This window comes from Balaenoptera physalus, assembly GCF_965194825.1.
Source record: "Balaenoptera physalus genome assembly, chromosome: 4".
NCBI lineage: Eukaryota > Metazoa > Chordata > Mammalia > Artiodactyla > Balaenopteridae > Balaenoptera > Balaenoptera physalus.
This window is the reverse complement of record NC_138891.1, coordinates 72,969,715-72,989,669: the sequence shown is the minus strand read 5'-3', so window position 1 is coordinate 72,989,669 and position 19,955 is coordinate 72,969,715. Positions and strand designations below refer to the sequence as shown.

Sequence of the window (19,955 nt, the reverse complement as noted above, 5' to 3'; positions counted from 1 at the left end):
GGCGTAGAGTCAGACCCAGCACGAGCGTGTGGAGCTGGCGCGGTGGGCTGCTGAGCACCCGGCCCCATCAGACGTTGTGTGAGCGTGCTCTCACACCTTAGGATGTGCATGGCAACGTTGGGAGCCCTTGCCCTCTAGAGAGGCCTCTCGATTTACATGAAGTCTTCCTTGCACCTTTTAACGCAGGTCCTCCAGACAGGAAGTTGTCCAGTCTGAAACCAGCCGGGAAGATCCAGGTGTGTGTTTGGAGACTTCTTCCGGGGTTTCAGAACTATCCCCCCCGCCATGTATTACTATGCAGAGATACTGATGGGGGTCTGGAGGAGGTAGGAGGGGCTTGGCTTTTCTCTCTCACCTTATGCAAATAGGGAGGACGGGGCTGCAGTGGCCACTGATCTGCCCAAAGCCCCCAGCTGGTGAGCAGTGCCTGGGGCTGCTTTTCAGCCTCTCCCGTAAGCAGCCCAGCCCCTGCCCATCGGCTCACTCTCAGAGTCCTGCCAGGTATCGTGATCCTGGGCTCTAGGGCTCTCCCTGACCTCGGCTTCCGCTGGCAAGGCTTTCAGTGTCTCTGAGCCTCGGTTTCTCATCTGTAAGATGGGCAGGGACATTCTAGGCCTGAGTGATATTCCATAGCTCTCTTACTGGCATGTTGAAACTGGACTTGGCAAGTTGTAAAACACGTGTCCTTTCCAGACTTTTCCTGAGTGGGAGGGTAGGAGATTGGGGGGTCTTGAAGCCATTGTTCATCTCTTTCTGGGATAGCCTCCCAAGTCCTGCTTGCCGACTCTGCTTTGCCCCTCTGGGAGATATTGGTTCATTTCCCGGCCTCTGCCCCAAGCCAGGCTGCATCTCAGGATGGGGGGCGGGGTGTGGAAGCGCCCAGACTCTCTCAGGTGTCTCGCAGCATCAATGTTGTTATCGCACAGTTGCCGCCGTTTAAGTGGTGGGCCCCTTGCTGGATTCCACCTTCGTTCTCTTATTTAACCTCAGAGTGATCAGTCCTGTGAGGAGGGAGGGATTCTTCCCTAGGAAGAGGTTTCCCAGATGAGGATCCTGAGCCCAAAGCAGGTTCAGAGCTTGGGCTCTGAAGTGGTGGAGCCTGGATGGGAGCCGATCTTTCAGACTCGTAAGCTCTGTGCCCTGATGCCTGTGATGTCTGTTTGTTTTGGTGGTTCGTTCCAGGCCCTCCAAGCAGGGGGTGCTCTGGGAGAGCTGGGCTTCCCCCAGGAGGGCTCCCGCAGTGCCCTGGGGCCTCACACACGTGTCCTCTTTCCCTTGTCACCGGGTGGTGTGAGAAGAGCAGGGGAGCTGCAGCATGCTCAGACTGGCTCTCTCATTTCTTCTCCAAGTTCTGCCCTGAGAACCAGCTGGGAGCCTCTGTCGAGGATGTGGGATCTTAGAGGACCGTGGTGTTTGGAGCCCCACTTCCCTCATGTGGCAGCAGGTACAAGAGGTCAGGGCAGAGGAAACTGGAAAGGCCATGTAGTCCTGTCCCCTCATGTTACCCGTGAGGAAACGGGCCCAGAGACGCCAAATGACTCGCTCAAGGCTACACAGCTAGTCAGCGGACAGGGGCCTGGGACCAGGTCTCCTGCCCACACTGCCTCCCTGCCTGCCGTCCGTTTCGTTTGTTCTGAAGCCAGTTCTGGGCCGTGCTGGTCTCTGTGTGATTGTTTTGTCTTCTGGATTTGTCCCTAGCCTGACACATTTTTCAGATCTCACCCCCCTGTGACTGCCCTGCAGTCTCCTGTGTTTTGTGTACATTGAATGGCCTTGCTTCCTGCCCCACTGAGCAGCTGCTCCAGAATCCAGCTGATTGGGCTTCTCAGTTGCAGGCCCCAGAGCCTTCTGAAAGGCTCAGCGCACGCGGGGCTGGAGGGGGGCTGAGCCTGTGTGTGTGGGGTGGAGGTATAAGGACCCCGCTGCTGTCTCCTGCCTCGGTCAGCACCCCATCAAACCCAGTCCTGCTGTATCACAAGGATCTCCGGGTGCCGGGGAGTGGGCTCCCCATTATGTGAGGTGATGCACATAACGCAGGAGGCTCTCTGGTACCTTTTTCTGATTTACCATCCCACTCGCCCTACCTGGAGAGTCCACTCTCTCTGGAGACCTGTTGCCTGAGTCCGTCTTCTGATGCCTCTTTTCTCCCCTGCGCTGTCTGCAGTGATGGTGAAGCTGCCAGATGGGAGGCCTTGAGGCCGGGCTCCGTGTTGGCTTTCTGTCCCTCAGTGTGGCCTGGCGCAGGGGTGGGCAGGAGCTTCTCGAATGAGCGTGGTGTTGGCTACAGATGGACCTGGGCAGATCCCAGGTCCACCTCATCCCTCTGGGAGGCGGTGGGTAGTTGTTTGCCTTCTCTGATCTCCTTCCTCATCTGCACAAGGGGCACAATACCATCACCCACCTCAAGATGTTGGCATGGGGATGAAATGAAATGATGCAATGTGTCTAAAGTACCTGTTTGTGCCCAGCACATATGACAGGTCTGCTGTGGACCTAGGCACGGTGGCCCCGTCCTCAGTGAAGGCCATCCAGGTCTGCCTTCTGCCTCCCAGCGGCAGTACCCTGTCTGGGTCCACCCTGAGAATACCACCTCATGGCCCTGCCCTGCTGGTCTGCACCTGCTTATCCTGTGTCCCAGGTCAGATCTTGGTGCAGGTGGCCACCCCCCAGCCTGGGCTGTGCGAGCCATCCGCTTGAATGCTCAGGTTTGTCTTATAAAATAAAAGAGCAAGTTTGGCACAGAGGTGGCCCGGTCTGAACACTTTATTACAGTTGGTGTATGTGTTGAGTAAGAGTGAGAGGGTGACTGAGGCCTGGGGTCCGCTGAGCAGCATTTCATCCCGTGGTCCCCAGCTCTCTCACAGTGGGGAAGGAGCAAGCTTTCTGCTTGGGAGAACGGCTCCTGGGGAGGAGACCTCGATATGGGAGTGCCCCTGTAGGGAGATGGACCTGCGCGCCTGCGGTTGGCGGGGCGAGATGCTTGCGATTTTGGCTGCTGACTGTCTGTTTTAAGGTGAGTTTAACCTGTGGTCAGTGTAGGGTGAGACTTCGGTCCTGGGTCCCCGGGGTTGGGCACTGCTGACGCCTGAGTCTTGGCCAAAGCCTCAGATCCCTGATCGCCTGCCCACTCGGGGTCTGGCTGTGCTGTGGCTCACTCAGCCAGGAGCGGGTGATGGACGGGGCATGGGGTGCCCAGCTACATGCTGCCCAGCCTCAGGGGCACCAGTCACCTGCAGTCTCCAGTGGAAGGGGCTCCCTGGTGTGAGCTTGTCTGCGAGCCTCACTTCTTCCACGTGTTCCCGCCTAAGACGCAACCTGGCTAGTGACTTCCTTCAGCTGTGGAGACTGGCCTGTTAGATAGCTCAGTGAGTGTGGAGAGCAGTGTTTGCAGAGGAAGTGGGGCGTTAGGGGGTCAGCTGCGGTTCCTTGTCTGTTCTTCTGGCTCCCCAAGCAGCTTTTGCTTTGATCAGAAACATGAGCAACTGAAGTTAGTCACTGGTGTGGCTCTCATAGAGCCGTAAAGCTTTGAGGGTAAATGCAAAGCATTTCTCTTTACTCAGGGGAAAGCTCTGTCTCAAGCCCCTGGCTCTGGGAGGTGAGGTAGGACCTTGCTCTCTCTGGAGCTGTTGACTTGGAGCCCTGTTCTGTGACGTGTGCAGCATCTGGAATGGATTTCTGGAAATCTTTGGGGGATCTTTTAGGGCCTGGAAAAAATGCGAGGGAGTTCTTGCTGCCCCACGAGTCTTCAGCTCTGAGGAATCAGAGTCCCGGACCTCGGGAGGGGTGTGAGGAGGAAGGGCTTAGAGAAAGGTGGGCAGGCGGGAGCAGTGACAGCAGCCTCTTTGTGCCCAGCTTCTACCAAGAGTATAAAACTGTAGATTGAATGTACCGTCTTCATTTGTCCAGGTTCCCTTCGAGCCTTGTCCACTGGCCGGGTACCTTTTTTGTAGCCGGAGAAGGGGTTTTCTGCTCATTTCACTTAATACGGGACCCACACGTGGTGGTGCGTCTCGTAAACATCTTCCCATCTTTCTGTCTCATCTTGCCCTTTTTGTTTGTATGGGTATAGTATAAGTTACTGTCCTGTTTCTTTTGTAAGCAGTTCTGTAAGTTCCTGATTTTTCACACCGTAAATAACACCACAGAGAACATCTCTGTGGTTTTTTTGTCTGTTTGTTTGTTTTTTTGTTTTTTTTACTTCTTTTGAATTGTTCCCAGGAACACTTTCTTGACTCCTTACAAGGAGCACTTTACAATCCTAAATGGTCCTGTGTCTACAAATTAATGTTAGAAAGTCAGGACCCAGCAGTGATGCTCCTCAAGCCCACTTTCTTGGCTTTCTGTAATAAAGGGTGTGCCGGCTCATTTACATTGCACAGCCTTGCTTTCTCTCCTCTTATGTGGTTTTTTTTATTTTTATTTATTTTTATTTTTTATTTATGGCTGTGTTGGGTCTTCGTTTCTGTGCGAGGGCTTTCTCTAGTTGCGGCAAGCGGGGGCCACTCTTCATCGCGGTGCGCGGGCTTCTCACTATCGTGGCCTCTCTTGTTGCGGAACACAGGCTCCAGACGTGCAGGCTCAGCAATTGTGGCTCACGGGCCTAGTTGCTCCGCGGCATGTGGGATCTTCCCAGACCAGGGCTCGAACCCGTGTCCCCTGCACTGGCAGGCAGATTCTCAACCACTGCGCCACCAGGGAAGCCCCTTATGTGGTATTTTATTTAAAAAATTTCTCTTAAGCAACAAGGATTTACTGTATAACACAGGGAACTATATTCAATATCTTGTAATAACCTACAATGGAAAATAATCTGAAAAACATATATATAACTGAATCACTTTGCTGTCCACCTGAAACTAACACAATATTGTAAATCAACTATACTTCAATAAAAAATTTTTTTAACATTTTATCCTTATACACTAAATTATGAAGTATCAAAATATAGAAAAATTGAGAAAAAATATGATACCTGTTTTCCTACTATATAAGTTAAATAGGGGCTAACAGTTTGCTGTGTTTGCTTAGATTCTTTTTTTAAAGAAATAAAATATTATAGATCTAGCTAAAGCCCACCCCTATTTCTCCCCGCTGCCTCAGCGGTGTTCACTATCACACACAAGGAGGTGGTATGCTTTGTGGAATTTGTTTTTATACTTTTACCACATATGTATGTGTTCTTGCACACACACATATATACACATATATGTAAAATATATATATTGCTTTTTATATCTTAAACAGTTATATAAATGCTCCCATTCTATATCCTCTTGCTATTTCTTTTTTCACTCGACATTATGGTTTTGAGATGTATTCATGTTGATACAGGCAGGTCTTGTTTGGCCATTTTAACTGCCATGTAGGATTTTATTATGGGAAGATGTCAGTTTATCCATTTTCCCTCTGGTTGCCCCTACTTTTTTGTCTTCACAATCATTGCTGCAGTGAACATCTGGGTGCACATCTGCATACACATATGTGCTTGAGTTTCTCCAGACTCCCCACCTGGAAGGGCTTTTCCTGGTCCAGGTGCATCTTTCCCAGATCCTGCCAAGCTCTTCTCCAGGGCAGCGGTCTCCCTGCCCACTCCGAGTTCTGCCGAGCACTTGGTGTAGCCTCCCTTTTCCTGGTGTGGGTCCGGCTGCCTTTGTGACAGGAGGTGGAAGCTTGAGGACAGCTTTGGGAATAGGGAAGGAGGGAAGTTTTGAGGGCAGACTCGAGTGTTCCTTAGTGCCACTGCAAGCTCTCTGGTTGTGTGGAGACCTGACCCAGTCTTCCCCAGGGTTTCCCGAATCTCTGTAGAGGAGGGTGCCTCCAGCTGCAGGTGGAGTGCCTTTGTCTGGGAGGCGCAGGGCCTGGCTTTGGGGCTGCCTCTCCCAGGGACTGGCCATGTAACCTGGGGAGAGCCCTGCCTCCCTCACTGGCCCTCACTTTCCCTCTCTGAGACATGAGGGGTCGAATCAGTGACTTGTACATATGGCCTCTTGGCTCTGCCCGTGTTGCTCACCCACTTTGGCTTTTGCAACTAGCAGAGGGGTCTCCACTATCCTAGCCACAGCTGCTGGGCCTGAGCCGTGGGCAGCTGGCAGGTCAGGGTGGAGGCTGGGCGGCTGCTTTGCAGGGCAGCAGGGGCCTGGCGCTCACCAGTGACCTGGCTGTCCCCTCAGTAGAACGGTCTGTGCTCTCATACAGCTTGAGGGAGGGGCCTCAGATCCCAGGGCTGAAGGCCAAAGCAGATTAATGCTGACACAGGGGAAGGCAGGGGTCGCTGCTGGCCCTCGGGGACCTCACGGAAGCCAGAGGCAGAGGAGTGCTGCTTTCTTTCTAAGGCCTGTGTGAGCCCCTGCAGCATTGCTGCCGTGTGAAACCTCCACGGAACCAGAATTTACTGTGTGCCTGAGAGGTGCCCACACTGTCCCAGGACACTGATACACACTGGGTGTGTCAGTGAACAGAGGAATAGTCGAAACCCCTGCCCTTGTGGAGCTTACCTAATGGCAGGAAGAGGAGTAAATAAGCCAATAATACTTGTCTGCTTTGCTGCCTGGGACACGGTGTAGTAAGGGCTCACAAAGGGCTAGGGTTCATTTCATCGTTTTGTTGTTCCTTGAGAAGCAGATGAGCAAACTGTTCCGCGTCCTCCGAGGTGAGTTAGGCTGTTAGCAGGATGAGGGGTGCAGGGCCGTCACGATCTTCAGTTGGATAGGCAGGGGCTCCATCACTGAGAAGGTAGCATTGGAGCAGAGGCCTGGAGGAGTGAGGGTGCTGGCCAGGCAGCTACTGAGGAAGAGCGTTTGGGTGGCAGGATGGGTGACAGGTGGCAGGTGCCTGGCATGTTTGAGGAGCAGCAGGGGGGCCGTGGGCTGCAGCCGTGGGAGTCACGGGAGGGCGTGGTAGGACGGGGGCAGGCTTAGCGGGAGGAGGGCAGGTCCAGGCCGGTCCCAGTGAGGGTTCTGGCTTTGTTGGAGTAATGGGAGGGGCCACTTCTGGGTTTTGAACAGAGAAGGGTCACCCTGGACGGAATGAAGTGGAGACCGTTAGGAGGCCGGTGTCCTAGCCCAGGGGAGCAGGTGGAAGCTGGGGGGCTGGGGAGAGGTGGGGGGATGCTGGGCCCATCCAGGAGAAGAGTTTATTCGGACATGGGCTTGTGGCCTCGAGAGGGCTGTAAACGACATGTACCTCTTTGACAGAGCTGGGGTTGTAGTGTGCACACTCAGCGGGGCTCGGCCCCTCGGCGACGGGATGAAATAAGAAAAGTGGCGTGAGGGCAGGCCACGGAGGTTGTCCACATTCTGGAATCAGAAAGGCCTGGCCTCAAATCTGGGCCTCGGCCATCCACCAGGCCACCTGGAGCGGGTGGCTCCGCCTCTCCGAGGGCCATGGCTACCTTCTTCATGAAGGACATGGTATTGGTGAGGGTCGGATGGACTCCTGGTTGTCCACATTGCTGCCTGACCCTTGTTTCCTTTTGTTCCTTTGTGGTCCCTCGATGAGCAGGTGCCAGTACCTCGCGTGGCAGGGCTCAGAGCAGTGCTGGGAATGGGATGTGGCCGGGGGAGAGACAGTCTCAGCTTGAAGTTAAGGCGGGGACTTAGTGGGCAGGCTGCAGACGGGGCGTCAGGAGATCCAGTCCTGACGTCAGCATGTGTGACCTTGGGGAAGGCAGGGACTCAGCCTGTGGACGCCTCCTGGCTGCCCGTGCTGCGCTCGGCATTTTAAACACATCATCTCACCCTCAAAAGGAAGCGATGGACATGAGCAGTGTCCCCAGAGTCGGGCCACTGATTGTTTCCTTCACTGTTTTTGCCAGTATTCTAGAACTGCCTGCAGCGTTAGCTGCTTAAATATGTATTTTAAACTGACTCACTTTTTTTTCCCTTAGCCTCTCCTTAGGTAATATCTGTGAAATCATAGTTCTAAAGTGTTTTTTAAATTAATTTTTCAAGTGTTTTACATATCAAAATAAGTCTATGAGCATTAAAGTGGTTGGTCTCTTTGCCTCTTTAGAAGTCCCTTTTGTACCCCTCCAGAGGTGTGTACCACATCTCGGGGAGCATGGGACGAGGGGGTTTCAGGAAACCTAGGAGAGCAGGCAGCCTCAGAAAACTATGGACACTGTCCTGGCTGGCTAGTCTGAGCTCAGCAGGGCGCTCTGCGGGCCACGCATCCCCTGCTTGGGCGCCCGCTGTGTCCCCATCCCAGAGAGCCAGGAAGGGAGGGGGGGTAGTGTGGAACCGAGGAGGGGGTGTGGGAGGCCTGGCTGAGGCCACCTTCCCGCCTGCCCAGTGGAAGCAGGAAGCGGGCTACGTGCATCCTTTTGGATGCCACTTGTGTACAATGGCAGCGTTCCTTGGGAGGTCATAGGTCATGGGAGATGACCACACGAAAAAGAACAAATCAAGGAATCTGATGAAGAAGACCTGACAGCCCAACTCCTTGGTGGGTGGGCGGGCTGGGACACTTACCCTAAGATTTCACAATAAAGTCCTTTTACTGCAGGGTCACTACTCTCCTTCCATCTCTTCTCCCTTCCCTACTTTCTTTCTCTTTCATACCTTTTCTTTTCTTTTGGGGTGGAAAACATTATTCTGTAGAAAACTGGCTCCAACGGTCAGGAAAATTCAGTATTAAATCTAAACAATCCAAACCTCATAATTTATAAAAGAAGTGAATTAAGGAATGTTTATACCCACTATGTACAGATTATTTGAGATCACTAAACAGATTCTTCAGTGAGTGCTGGAAAAGGTAGGGGGCGACTGGGTGCATTTAAGAATGACTGCTCAGTGCTGAGAGACCGGCCCTGGGAGTGGGAGGCGGGACAGCGGGTGGTGGGGACGGCCGTGGGGCTGTGGGAGTTGGATGGACTGCGCTGTAGAAATTATAGATTTATGCTCATGGAACCCCACAGCTATGTCACAAATCTCAGCAAGGGCTTGTGGCCCGTCCGATGGCACTGTTTGTCAGCTGGTCACGGACACGTGCAGACCCTGGAAAGATAGCACGCACCTTTTCTTTTTTTTTTTGCCCCCACTTTTCCTTTGGAGTCGCCGTATCGTTCATTTGTAGTCAGCCCTGGAGGGGCGTCTGGGCCCATTCCTCTGTCTCTTCTACTACTCTCGGCGTGTTTGTTTTTTCTTGGATCCTTGCTCACCCTCCGTCCCAGTGATTTGCTGTAGTTCCTGGTGGTCATCCTGGAAATCCACTGGGAAGGCCCAGGTGTTTCAAGGTCTAAGAGTGGAGCACCTGCAAGACAGACCAACCTTTTTCTTGCTTGTTTTTGTATATATAACGTTTATACCTTGCTGTGCAAACAAGGTCTTCATCTCTTTATCTGCTTGCCCAAGACTGTCCCACCACTGGAGGTGAGTTGGACGAGCTCTGGGTAAAGGGGGAAGCAAAGTTGGTGCAGCCAACTGGACACACAGAGGGCACCGGGTCCAGTTCCTGAGCCTGGGGCCTCCTCTCCTCCAGACATGATGGCCTGCTCTTCCTTGATTCCTTGTTAGGGCTCCTGAGTCAAGAGACAGTTGAGGTCTCAAAGGGGGTTGGGGTTAATCGTTGCCATTTATCCTCACTCCATTACAGGCAAGAAAATGAAACATGGTGGAAACATGAGCGGGGATAGAGGGCGGGGCTGGAGAGAAGGACTTGGCATGTGTGTGAGATTATATAAGTCCCCCCACCCTCGCCCCTGGGCAGACACCCACAGGTCCTTCAGCTACTCCCCCCTTTTTCCCACCTTGGTCTTCTCCTTCGGACAGACTCTGGAGGTTGCCCAGGGCCATGCTGCATGTGTATCCAGAGCTGAACCCATCCGGTTCCCTGAGGCAGGCCGACTGGCACTGAGTCGAGTGGGGCCCTCTGTCACCCCCCTTCTCAAATCGTCTAGGGGCCACCTGCAGTAGAATCGCTTGGGGTGGCTTTTAGATGAAGAGTCCTGAGCCTCACCCCAGACCCTGACTCCATGTCTGGGGTCAGGACCCAGGAGTCTGCCTTTTTACCGGACTCCCCAGTGAGGGCCTGCGCGCACTGAAGATCGGGACCTCGGGTCCAGACCACCCTCCTGGCAGTACGGCTGGAGCTCACAGCCTTGCTGGACACACCCCCCCGGTGAGGTTGTTCTGCTGTCAGTCACCCACCGTCCAGGGGGCCTTCTCTACAGGTGCCAGGCCTTCCCGTCTTATGTTCTGCTTCCTCCTCGTCCTATCCTACCTCGGTCATACCGAGGTGTTGGAGAACTGGAACGCGGCCCATCTCTGCTGCAATGTTGGGAATCTTGTAGGGGTCCCAGAACATTAACTGTACACCTGGTTATCCAGACACTGCTGATGGCGCAGTAAGTGTGAGGTGGACATGGGGGCGGGGAAGGAACTGGACAAGGATGCCCTGTAGTGACAGTGGCGGGAGGGGCGGTAGCTTTTGCGCCGTTAGTAAACTGGGTCATGAGAATGGTGTTAGAAATTACTTCGGAAATTAGGTGGGCTGGCTTCTTTTTTCCTCTTCAGCTGCTTGTGGTTCTGCCTGACACAATCGAATTACATCTAGGACATCTTGCAGAAGATGAACAACAGGACAGGTGGCATGGAGCGGGGGGCAACCTGTGGATTTACATTTTTCTTTCCATGAAAACTGCTCATCAATGATAATTTTTAGTTTTTTCATTTAAAACTAACAAATTTATAGTGTTTTTCACTTACCCTGGGAGATCTTTGTTTTCAAAGGGAGTTAAAGTTATTGGAGGGGGACAACATGCAGCCACTGATAACTGATAGTGTTTTTAGGACTTGCTAGTGATTTGAAAAAAAGAAATCAGTATATCTCTCTGTTGCTCTACCCATCTTTTAGTCATCTCTCTATAGCTCCTTTGTCCAGGACGTTCATTCATTTAAGGACATACCTTTGATCTCATTTCTGACGTAAAATTAAAAACTAGGGCATAATTATTCTGAAGCAGCTTGCAGGTTGGGTACAAAATGTATTGGGCAACAGCTCTCCTTCTGACAAAGTGAGATCTTGCAGCCCAGGCCCGCCTGACATTCTAACCAGCAGGCTAAAGGTGCAAAGAAGACCCATATTCCTGATGGTTTAGAATAAGTCCCATGGGGAAGAAACTCCTCTCCTTTGGGAGAAGAGCCAGGATGGAAGTGGGGAAGCACATGAGAGGCCCGGGAGAGAACCTGGGGTTAGGAAGGAGCCTCCAGGTTCTCCAGGCCTGCAGGGCCACCGCTTTGCGTCCTGGGCCAGGTTGTCATTGTCACCCCCCCTCTCTGAATGCCTTTATCTCTGCTATCCATTTGCTCATTCCTTCCTACAACAAGCAGTTGCTTAACTTCTACCGGGCATGAAGCACTTTGCTAAGAGCTGGGTGCATAGCGATGAGCAGGAAAGACAAGGTCCCCCCTTCATGGTGCCTCGTAGGCTGGTTGGGGCCTGGGGAGGGACAGCAAAAAATGACTAAATACTTAAAAATTAACGTGTCAGGTGGTGATACATGCTCTGGACAAAAGAAATCTGATAACTGAATAGCCAGGACTGGTTGTGTGTTGGGAGGATGTGGGGGTGGGGAGAGTAGCTACTTTTTTGGTCGGGGAAGCTCTCAGGGGGTGACATTTGAACCAGCACCAGAAGAGCTAAAAGGACGGAGGCATGTGATGATTCTGGGGGAGAGCGATCTGAACGGAGGGAACAGCTGGTGCAAAGGCCCTGAGGTGTAATAAATGTCTTTGGCATGATTGTAAGAAGGAAAGACTGCCAGTCTGTTAGCAGGTTTTTCTTTCCATTGTAAAAATATGCCTTCACATTCATAGTGCACATCAATGAGAAAACAAATTTTTTTTCCCAGGAAATCATTTCCCCTCCAGCTCTTGTTGGAATTGATTACTCAGATTACACAGAGGAGGAATGTGCTTGTGGGAGCTGACCGGTCTGTGGTGGGGCCCACTCGGTAACCCCCCTGACGCCCCACCCCGGCCGAGTGCTGCAGAGCCAGGCAGCTCCGATTATTGCCGTATCGTATCTTGGGCTGTTGATTACAGAGTGTAGTCTTTTATCAAATCTAGGTACTCTTGCATGGGAAAGGCATTCTAGCTATAGTGGAAGGAAGGGGGTGATAGTGTCAACTCTCCTTTATTGAGCTCCTCCTACATTCCTCACCAAAGCCTGTGAGACCACCGCCATGATTCTCTCCCATTTTGTAGACGAGGTAGTTTCGGTATTTTGACCAGGGTTGCCAGGTGATGAAGTGGTGGAGTTCGCATCTGAACCCAGAACTGCCCGCTCCAGCCCCGACTGGACTGCCCAGCACAGGTGTGATTCCACCCAAAACTGGTGCCCACAGAGCAGGGTGGTAGCCCTGTGGGCGGCGACTCTGCCAACCCCCTGGAGGACGTTGCCATCGGCACTTTCCTGCCGAGTCCAGACGTGGGCACCGCAGCCCTCCTGCCCAGTGCCCCGGCAGCCCCTCGGGAGAAGCGGACGCCTATTTGCTGTTCCTGCAGTGCGTGGACCCCCGCGATTTGAGCAGGCTTCCCCGAGCGCTGCGCTGGCACTCTGCCCTTCAGCAGCTCCTCCAGGGGCAGCCGAGCGCGGGGGGCGCTGTGGCCGCCCCGCGGCCCTGTGCCTGCCGCTGGAGGAGCTGCTGCTCTTCAGGCAGACCTTGGCGTTTCCTGGAAGCCTGGCGTCTCCCTCTGTGCAGGGCCGGCCCCACTGCCTCCCTCCTTGGCTCCGAGAACTCAGTGTGTCCTGATTCCCAGTGGGCACGCCAAGTGCTACTTGAGTTTTCTCTACCACGTTCAGCTGCGGCTTGGCATGGCTTATGTCCCCAGTGGCTGTTCAGCGGAGCAGTGGTCTGGCTCTTTAGGCCTGTCTGTGCCAACGAGACAAGGGCCTAGACCTCTGCCCCTGCCTGGCACCAGGCTCTGCCGTTCTGGGGGCTCTGGCCTCCCGTGTAGGAAGTGTTGAGAAGGTGCTGTGCGTGGTGGTTGTGAGGCAAGCTTCACCTCTCCCCCCATCCCCAGACTGTCCTTCGCAAGAGAGATGAGTCTTTCCAGTCTCTTATTTTACATGGCATTCTCTGAACTACATGCTTTATTTCGAACAACAAAGTACAGCTTGAGACCACCTTAGCCTGAAGCAGCTTCAGTCATTATTGAATGGGGGCGCTTCTAGGATTTACTTGACAGCATTCATTAAAGGTAAAAGGAGGCAAAGCAATTTAACACAGATTTAGCCACTGTTTCTGGGATTTTGATCTCATAATTATAAATGTGGAATATTGATACGAGCAAGCCTTTTAAAGTGGTCACAAAAACATTTATAAGGGGCTGTATCCAAAACATCTTGAATGGATGCTGAGGATGACGTGTTCTGGAAAACTGCTCTGAATGACTCAGCTTGACTCTGGGATTGATGAAGGCATTCATGTTGAGGAGGCACGTGAAGCGTTTGAAAAAAATCAGTTTGTAAGCTGGGTGGGGGGTGGAAATAATAATGCATAGGATTTTTAATTTAAAATATGTATAAATTTATTAATAAAACTTACAAGTAATGATTTGGCTTTTAAAGCTACGTCCCTAAAAAAGTATACTCAGTTGGTGTAAACCATTGTCTTGGATCTTCTCTTTGGTCAGTTGCCTTCAATATGGGTGTCACCTTGTGGTCCTAGGTTTCTAGGTTATGTGGTACTTCTTCCTGCAGCCTCTGAAGTGGGGGCTTTGAAAAGGAGGAGGAACAGAGGGAGGGGGTGCCATGTTCTCCACCCCCCCTTTTTTTTTCCTCTCTTTCCATCACTCTTGCTTTGCTTCCCCCTGCCAGGCACCAGCCCCTGGCTGGGCTGGGGGCTTCAGAGAGTGCCAGAGTCCATCCCTGCCCTTAGGAGACCACAGTTTGCAAACCTGTTTTAGACACTGGCAGGCCTGGGTGTTTTGATTCACACTTGCAGTGTCTGTGGTTTGCTTCTTGCTGCAGAAAGTGTATTCCATGGAACATATTAATTTATCTTTAAGTAGATCTATTATCTGAAATATTCATTGGAGCGGGCTCTACCGTACAGTGTTTGGAACAACGTACCTAGTACAGTTTGTCCTCATAAATCTATTAATGCTAATGGGATGTAATTGTCTCCTGTGAAGCTCTGGGGTGAGATGGGGGCCCAGGTAGGGGAGGAAGCTGGCCGCTTCTCTCTCTCCCTCGTAGCTTAGCTGTGGCAGGCCCTGCTCAGTGTGTGTGTGTGTGTGTGTGTGTGTGTGTGTGCGCACATGCGTGCGTGTGTGTGTGTGTGCGTGTGTTTGTACGTATCCATTATTTCTCTTCCTTTTTTATGAATACAGAGGCTTCCATTTCTGAAGGCCCTCTTGTCAGCTTCCAGCTTCTTGTTAAATTCCAGCTTCCAGCAGTGGCTGGAGGTGTAATGAGGCTCAGAGGGAAAAGCTGGCTCATGAGTGAAGACTCATCTGTGAACTGAGGGAATTCAGGGGACCGAGGAGGGGGTGAGGGTGGGCACAGGATGCTAACACTTAGGAATAAGTGCAGCGTGGCAACCCCTGGGCTAGGTGTTTTTTTTTTTTTTTTTTTTTTATGGTTATCTCCTTTTATTTTTTTTTTAAACATCTTTATTGGAGTATAATTGCTTTACAATGGTGTGTTAGTTTCTGCTGTATAACAAAGTGAATCAGCTATACATATACATATATCCCCATATCCCCTCCCTCTTGCGTCTCCCTCCCACCCTCCCTATCCCACCCCTCTAGGTGGTCACAGAGCACCGAGCTGATCTCCCTGTGCTATGCAGCTGCTTCCCACTAGCTATCTATTTTACATTTGGTAGTGTACATATGTCCATGCCACTCTCTTCGTCCCAGCTGACCCTTCCCACTCCATGTGTCCTCAAGTCCATTCTCTATGTCTGCGTCTTTATTCCTGTCCTGCCCCAAGGTTCTTCAGAACCTTTTTTTTTTAAATTAGATTCCATATATATGTATTAGCATATGGTATTTGTTTTTCTCTTTCTGACTTACTTCACTCTGTATGACAGACTCTAGGTCCATCCACCTCACTACAAATAACTCAAATTCGTTTCCTTTTATGGCTGAGTAATATTCCATTGTATATATGTGCCACATCTTCTTTATCCATTCATCTGTCGATGGACGTTTAGGTTGCTTCCATGTCCTGGCTATTGTAAATAGAGCTACAATGAACATTGTGGTATGACTCTTTTTGAATTATGGTTTTCTCAGGGTATATGCCCAGTAGTGGGATTGCTGGGTTGTATGGTGGTTCTATTTTTAGTTTTTTAAGGAACCTCCATACTGTTCTCCATAGTGGCTGTATCAATTTACATTCCCACCAACAGTGCAAGAGGGTTCCCTTTTCTCCACACCCTCTCCAGCATTTATTGTTTGTAGAGTTTTTGATGATGGCCATTCTGACTGGTGTGAGATGATACCTCACTGTAGTTCTGATTTGCATTTCTCTAGTGATTAGTGATGTTGTACATCCTTTCATGTGTTTGCTGGCAATCTGTATATCTTCTTTGGAGAAATGTCTGTTTAGGTCTTCTGCCCATTTTTTGATTGGGTTGTTTGTATTTTTGATATTGAGCTGCATGAGCTGCTTGTAAATTTTGAAGATTAATCCTTTGTCAGTTGCTTCGTTTGCAAATATTTTCTACCATTCTGAGGGTTGTCTTTTTGTCTTGTTTATGGTTTCCTTTGCTGTGCAAAAGCTTTTAAGTTTCATTAGGTCCCATTTGTTTATTTTTGTTTTTATTTCCATTTCTCTAGGAGGTGGGTCAAAAAGGATCTTGCTGTGATTTATGTCATAGAGTGTTCTGCCTATGTTTTCCTCTAAGAGTTTTATAGTTTTATAGTGTCTGACCTTACATTTAGGTCTTTAATCCATTTTGAGTTTATTTTTGTATATGGTGTTAGGGAGTGTTCTAATTTCATTCTTTTACATGTAGCTGTCCAGTTTTCCCAGCACCACTTATTGAAGAGGCTGTGGGCTAGGTGTGTTATCTGCTTGTCCCAGGTGGTCCTAACAGCCACCTGGGAGGGAGGTGTCATCATTACCGTGTTATCCATGAAGAAATTGAGTCTCCGAGAGGTCTAGTAACTTGTGCAAAATGCAGCTCATTTAGTTCAGCGAGCCTGTCCTGACGGCCTGGGGTTGGGCCCAGGGCAAAGAGCAGTCCCAGCCCCTGGCCTCCAGGAGTGCCCCATCCTGCCGATGCAGAAACAGGACGTGCAGAGGAGACAGACAGGGAAATGGCACCTTCCTCCCTATGACACAGGGTGTGCAGGGCAGCGTGACGAATTGTGGGAGGCCATGGGGAGGCCGGAGTGGGTGTCTGAGCAAGGCTGGAAGACTGGATGGGAGTTCACCTGGCAGATGGTGGCTGGGAAAATGAGTTCCAGACGGTGTGAAGAGCACGTGCAGACACGTGAGGACAAAGGACACCAAGGTGTGGTGGGCAGGGTAAGGACTGCCTGGTTCGGTGCTGCTCAGTCCGCAGGGGAGGGAGAGCCGAGGGGTAGCCAGAGCCACTAGCGCAGGGCCTTGCTGGGGCATTTGGACTGTAACCCAGGGCACTGAAGAGCCATATGAAGCTTTGAAGCCAAGGAGAGAGAGAAATGAATTTGTATGTTTAGAAAATTACTCAAGGGGCACAACAGAGTCTGGTTTGGAGGGGGGCAAGGCAGGAGGTGGAAAAGCTTGTGGGGTTTGTGATTCCCGTGCAGCCAGGATGTCAGGTGAACGAAGCATGTGGGGTGTTCGAGGCCAAAGCCATAGTTTGGTACCTGTGTTGAGAAACAGCAGAACTGGTCTGGAGTCCCCATCCCAGGCTGAGAGGTCACAGAAAAGGAAAAAGTCAAAGTAAAAGAAAAAAAGCAGTCAGTAAAAGGATAAAGGAAAATAGTGCATTAGAAGAGAAATGTCAAGAAGTTGTAAAAAGACTTTTATGAAGAGATAAAAAATTTAAAGAGTTCCAGCTAGGGAATGATAAGGACTAACAACAGAATGCAAAAGATTTCTTTTTTAAGTTTTTTTTTTTAAATTTTATTGCATTTTTATTTATTTATTTATCATTCTTTTTATATTTATTTTTGGCTGTGTTGGGTCTTCGTTTCTGTGAGAGGGCTTTCTCTAGTTGTGGCAAGCGGGGGCCACTCTTCATCGTGGTGCGTGGGCCGCTCACTGTCGCCGCCTCTCTTGTTACGGAGCACAGGCTCCAGACGCGCAGGCTCAGTAGTTGTGGCTCACGGGCCCAGTCGCTCCGCGGCATGTGGGATCTTCCCAGACCAGGGCTCGAATCCGTGTCCCCTGCATTGGCAGGCAGATTCTCAACCACTGAGCCACCAGGGAAGCCCCTTTTTAAAGTTTTTAAAACACTTTTCTAAAACACTTTTCTAAGTGTTTTAGAAATTTAAGTGGATCTGAGGATAAAAAGCAAACACTTAAATGAGTTAAGACAAAAACAGATTTCTGGCCAAAACCAGAACCTAAAGAAGGAAGAAGCAGACGGGGCAGCTGGTCGCTGCAGGGCCTTCAGAGGTGCTTTTTCCAACCATCTGACCACTGACGGCTTTGGGACTGTGGGCTGGGTGGGTGACACCGTGGGCTGGCCTGGGCAGAGTCGAGGGAAAGGGCAGAGGCAAGTGACAAAATGGAGCCTACCTGCTTGGGGACTTCTCGGGCACCACCCACACCTGTCTTTTCTCCTGTGCGCAGGGCCACTGAGAGCGTAGGCTAGCCAGACGGGGCCTCGCATGGCCCCTCCTTTCACTGTCGGCGCCCTGTTCAGGCAGGTTCTTGGCCCTGGAGTCTGGGTGGTGGTGGCCGAGCAGCTCACGGCCGTTTCTCAGGCTCGTCCTGTCCTGTTAGCCACCAGGGAAGAGGCAGGTGGAAGGTCAGCAGCAGATGTCTGTGAGCGTTGAAGAAGGAGGAGGAGGAACATGTGGGCTGTGGCCTGGGTGCGTTTATTGAGCGCCTCTTGCGTGCAGTGGAGCGTGCTTTAACCTGGTTTCCAGTCACTGGGCACAGAGCTTCCTCCAGGGTGGCCCAGTTTGAAGTTCAGAAGCAGACGAGGGGCTGCTCCCATTCCCCATCCTGGCTCCTAGCCCTCTTCCACTACCCCCCACGTGCCTGCCTGCACACGCTCACACTTGGGCATCCCCCTCCCCACAGCCAGCCTCTGCGGACTCCCCATTGCTCCCCGTTTCGTTAGCTCTTAGGGATTCCAAGTCCTGTGCTCGTGGGCCCTGGAGAGGTCTGTCCCCTCCTCAGCCGGCGCGTGTGCCGGGTGCCCGGCTAGGGTACTCACTTCCACCTTTTCCCATGCCCTCCTGCAGGTTGTCTTCCATGATGTCGGTGTGCTGACGGACAAGCTCTTCCCTGTCGTGGAGGCCATGCAGAAGCACTTCAGTGCCGGCTCCGGGACCTACTACAGCGACTCTATCTTCTTCCTCTCGGTGGCCATGCATCAGATCATGCCCAGAGGTAACCTGAGCTGTGGGGCAGTAGCCCCTGGGGTGTGACTTTGCATCTGTTTTCCTGGCCCCAATACTGCTGGTGTCCCGTATCAGAGAGAAGAGCTCCACTGCAACACGCGGGAGAGGGCAAGGGGGCCAGCCAAGCCCTCTATGTGCAGAGTTTCCTGCACAGAGACTCCAGGGCAGGGCCCTGGGCTGCACAGCTCCTGGAGTCCATCCACAAGTTCACAGTGTCAGTTGTGCAGCGTGGAGTCCCTGGATCGGGGCATCTGGGCTCCAGCTTGGATTCTGCTCCTTACACGCAGCCCCGTCTGGGACTCAGTTTGCTTATCTGTAAAATGGCAGGTTGGACTAGATAACCCTCCGTCCCAGTCTGTGATCATGCTTTTTCTGGTTTGAACCTGTACTTATCTGACTTTAAAATATCAAATCTATAGACGCTAGAGGTGCAAATTATGACTTAGTAGGACTTTTTCTGAAACCCTGATGAATGATTAAAGTATTTTCTGGGCTTTAGTCCCTCCAGGGCAGAAGAGATGTGATAGTCTGATCTGTGGTAGGTTGGCCTTGTGTGGAAGTGCTGGCAGGTTATCCTTGGACTAGAAGAGTTGAAGGGGGTGGGGGTCTTATTCATGGGGTGTTCCAGACTTCTGGGTTCATTTCCTCCGAATTGTCCATGATTGATTCTGGAGCCCTGGGTATTGCCCCCAGCCCCCATTTCTGGCTGCAGTGAACCATGAGCTGAGCATTTTAGGGGTGAGGAGGGGAGTTCTGGGGTCTTGGGGTAGCAGCTCTTCAAACTGTGACTAGTTGAGTTTTCTGCGGTTCCCAGACCAGGCGGGACCCGACAGCTGAGGGGATGGCCCGGCCGCTTGGTGGAGGCCCGCTGCTGCAGCCCAGCAGCCCAGGGTGGGAGAGGAGTCGGGAGCACCACTGTTTGAATTCTTGGTGAAGCAGGAACTCAGGAGTCAGAGGATGAGGCTGGGTTCCTGTTGGCAGGTTGTCATTGCACAGGAAGATCTAGCCCACCGTTTGGCTGGGACTTTGTCTCCATAGGGCAAGTTCCTCACCACAGAGGCCTCTGAATGTTCTCTTAGCTGTAAGGCAAGAGCTCAGGGAGCTTCAGTGAGCTCAGGTCTGAAGGAGATAGGGAACAAACTCACCTAAAGGGCACGGGGAGGAGAGCTGGCATTTGTGATTCTGTGAGGAGACCAGGTGCAGCTCGGTCAGCTCCCCAAGTCCCCCTGTCCCCCGCCATAGCCCTGGAGGTTACACATGAGAGCTGACCGAGGAGTTGAGTGACAAGCAGTTATTTCTCTCCCCTCAGGTGGGCAGGTGTGATCTCTCCGGGCAGGCCCTGTGCAGGTGCCGTGGGCATCTCAGACTGGAGGAAGGTGTGGCTCCTCCTCTCCTGGATTCCAGGGGAGAAGACAGACGTGGGGGCTGGTCCCAGCTCTC

The 19,955-nt window shown here is 51.7% G+C and overlaps 1 protein-coding gene across 1 annotated transcript in view; it reads left to right on the top strand.

Moving 5' to 3' along the window:
* The window catches only part of XXYLT1 (xyloside xylosyltransferase 1), a 186,323-nt gene that overhangs the window by 14,061 nt on the left and 152,307 nt on the right, over positions 1–19,955 (top strand). The window contains exon 2 of the mRNA XM_082458675.1: positions 18,357–18,504. Within this exon, the coding sequence (XP_082314801.1) occupies positions 18,357–18,504 (148 nt within the window). The remainder of the gene's footprint in view (positions 1–18,356; positions 18,505–19,955) is intronic.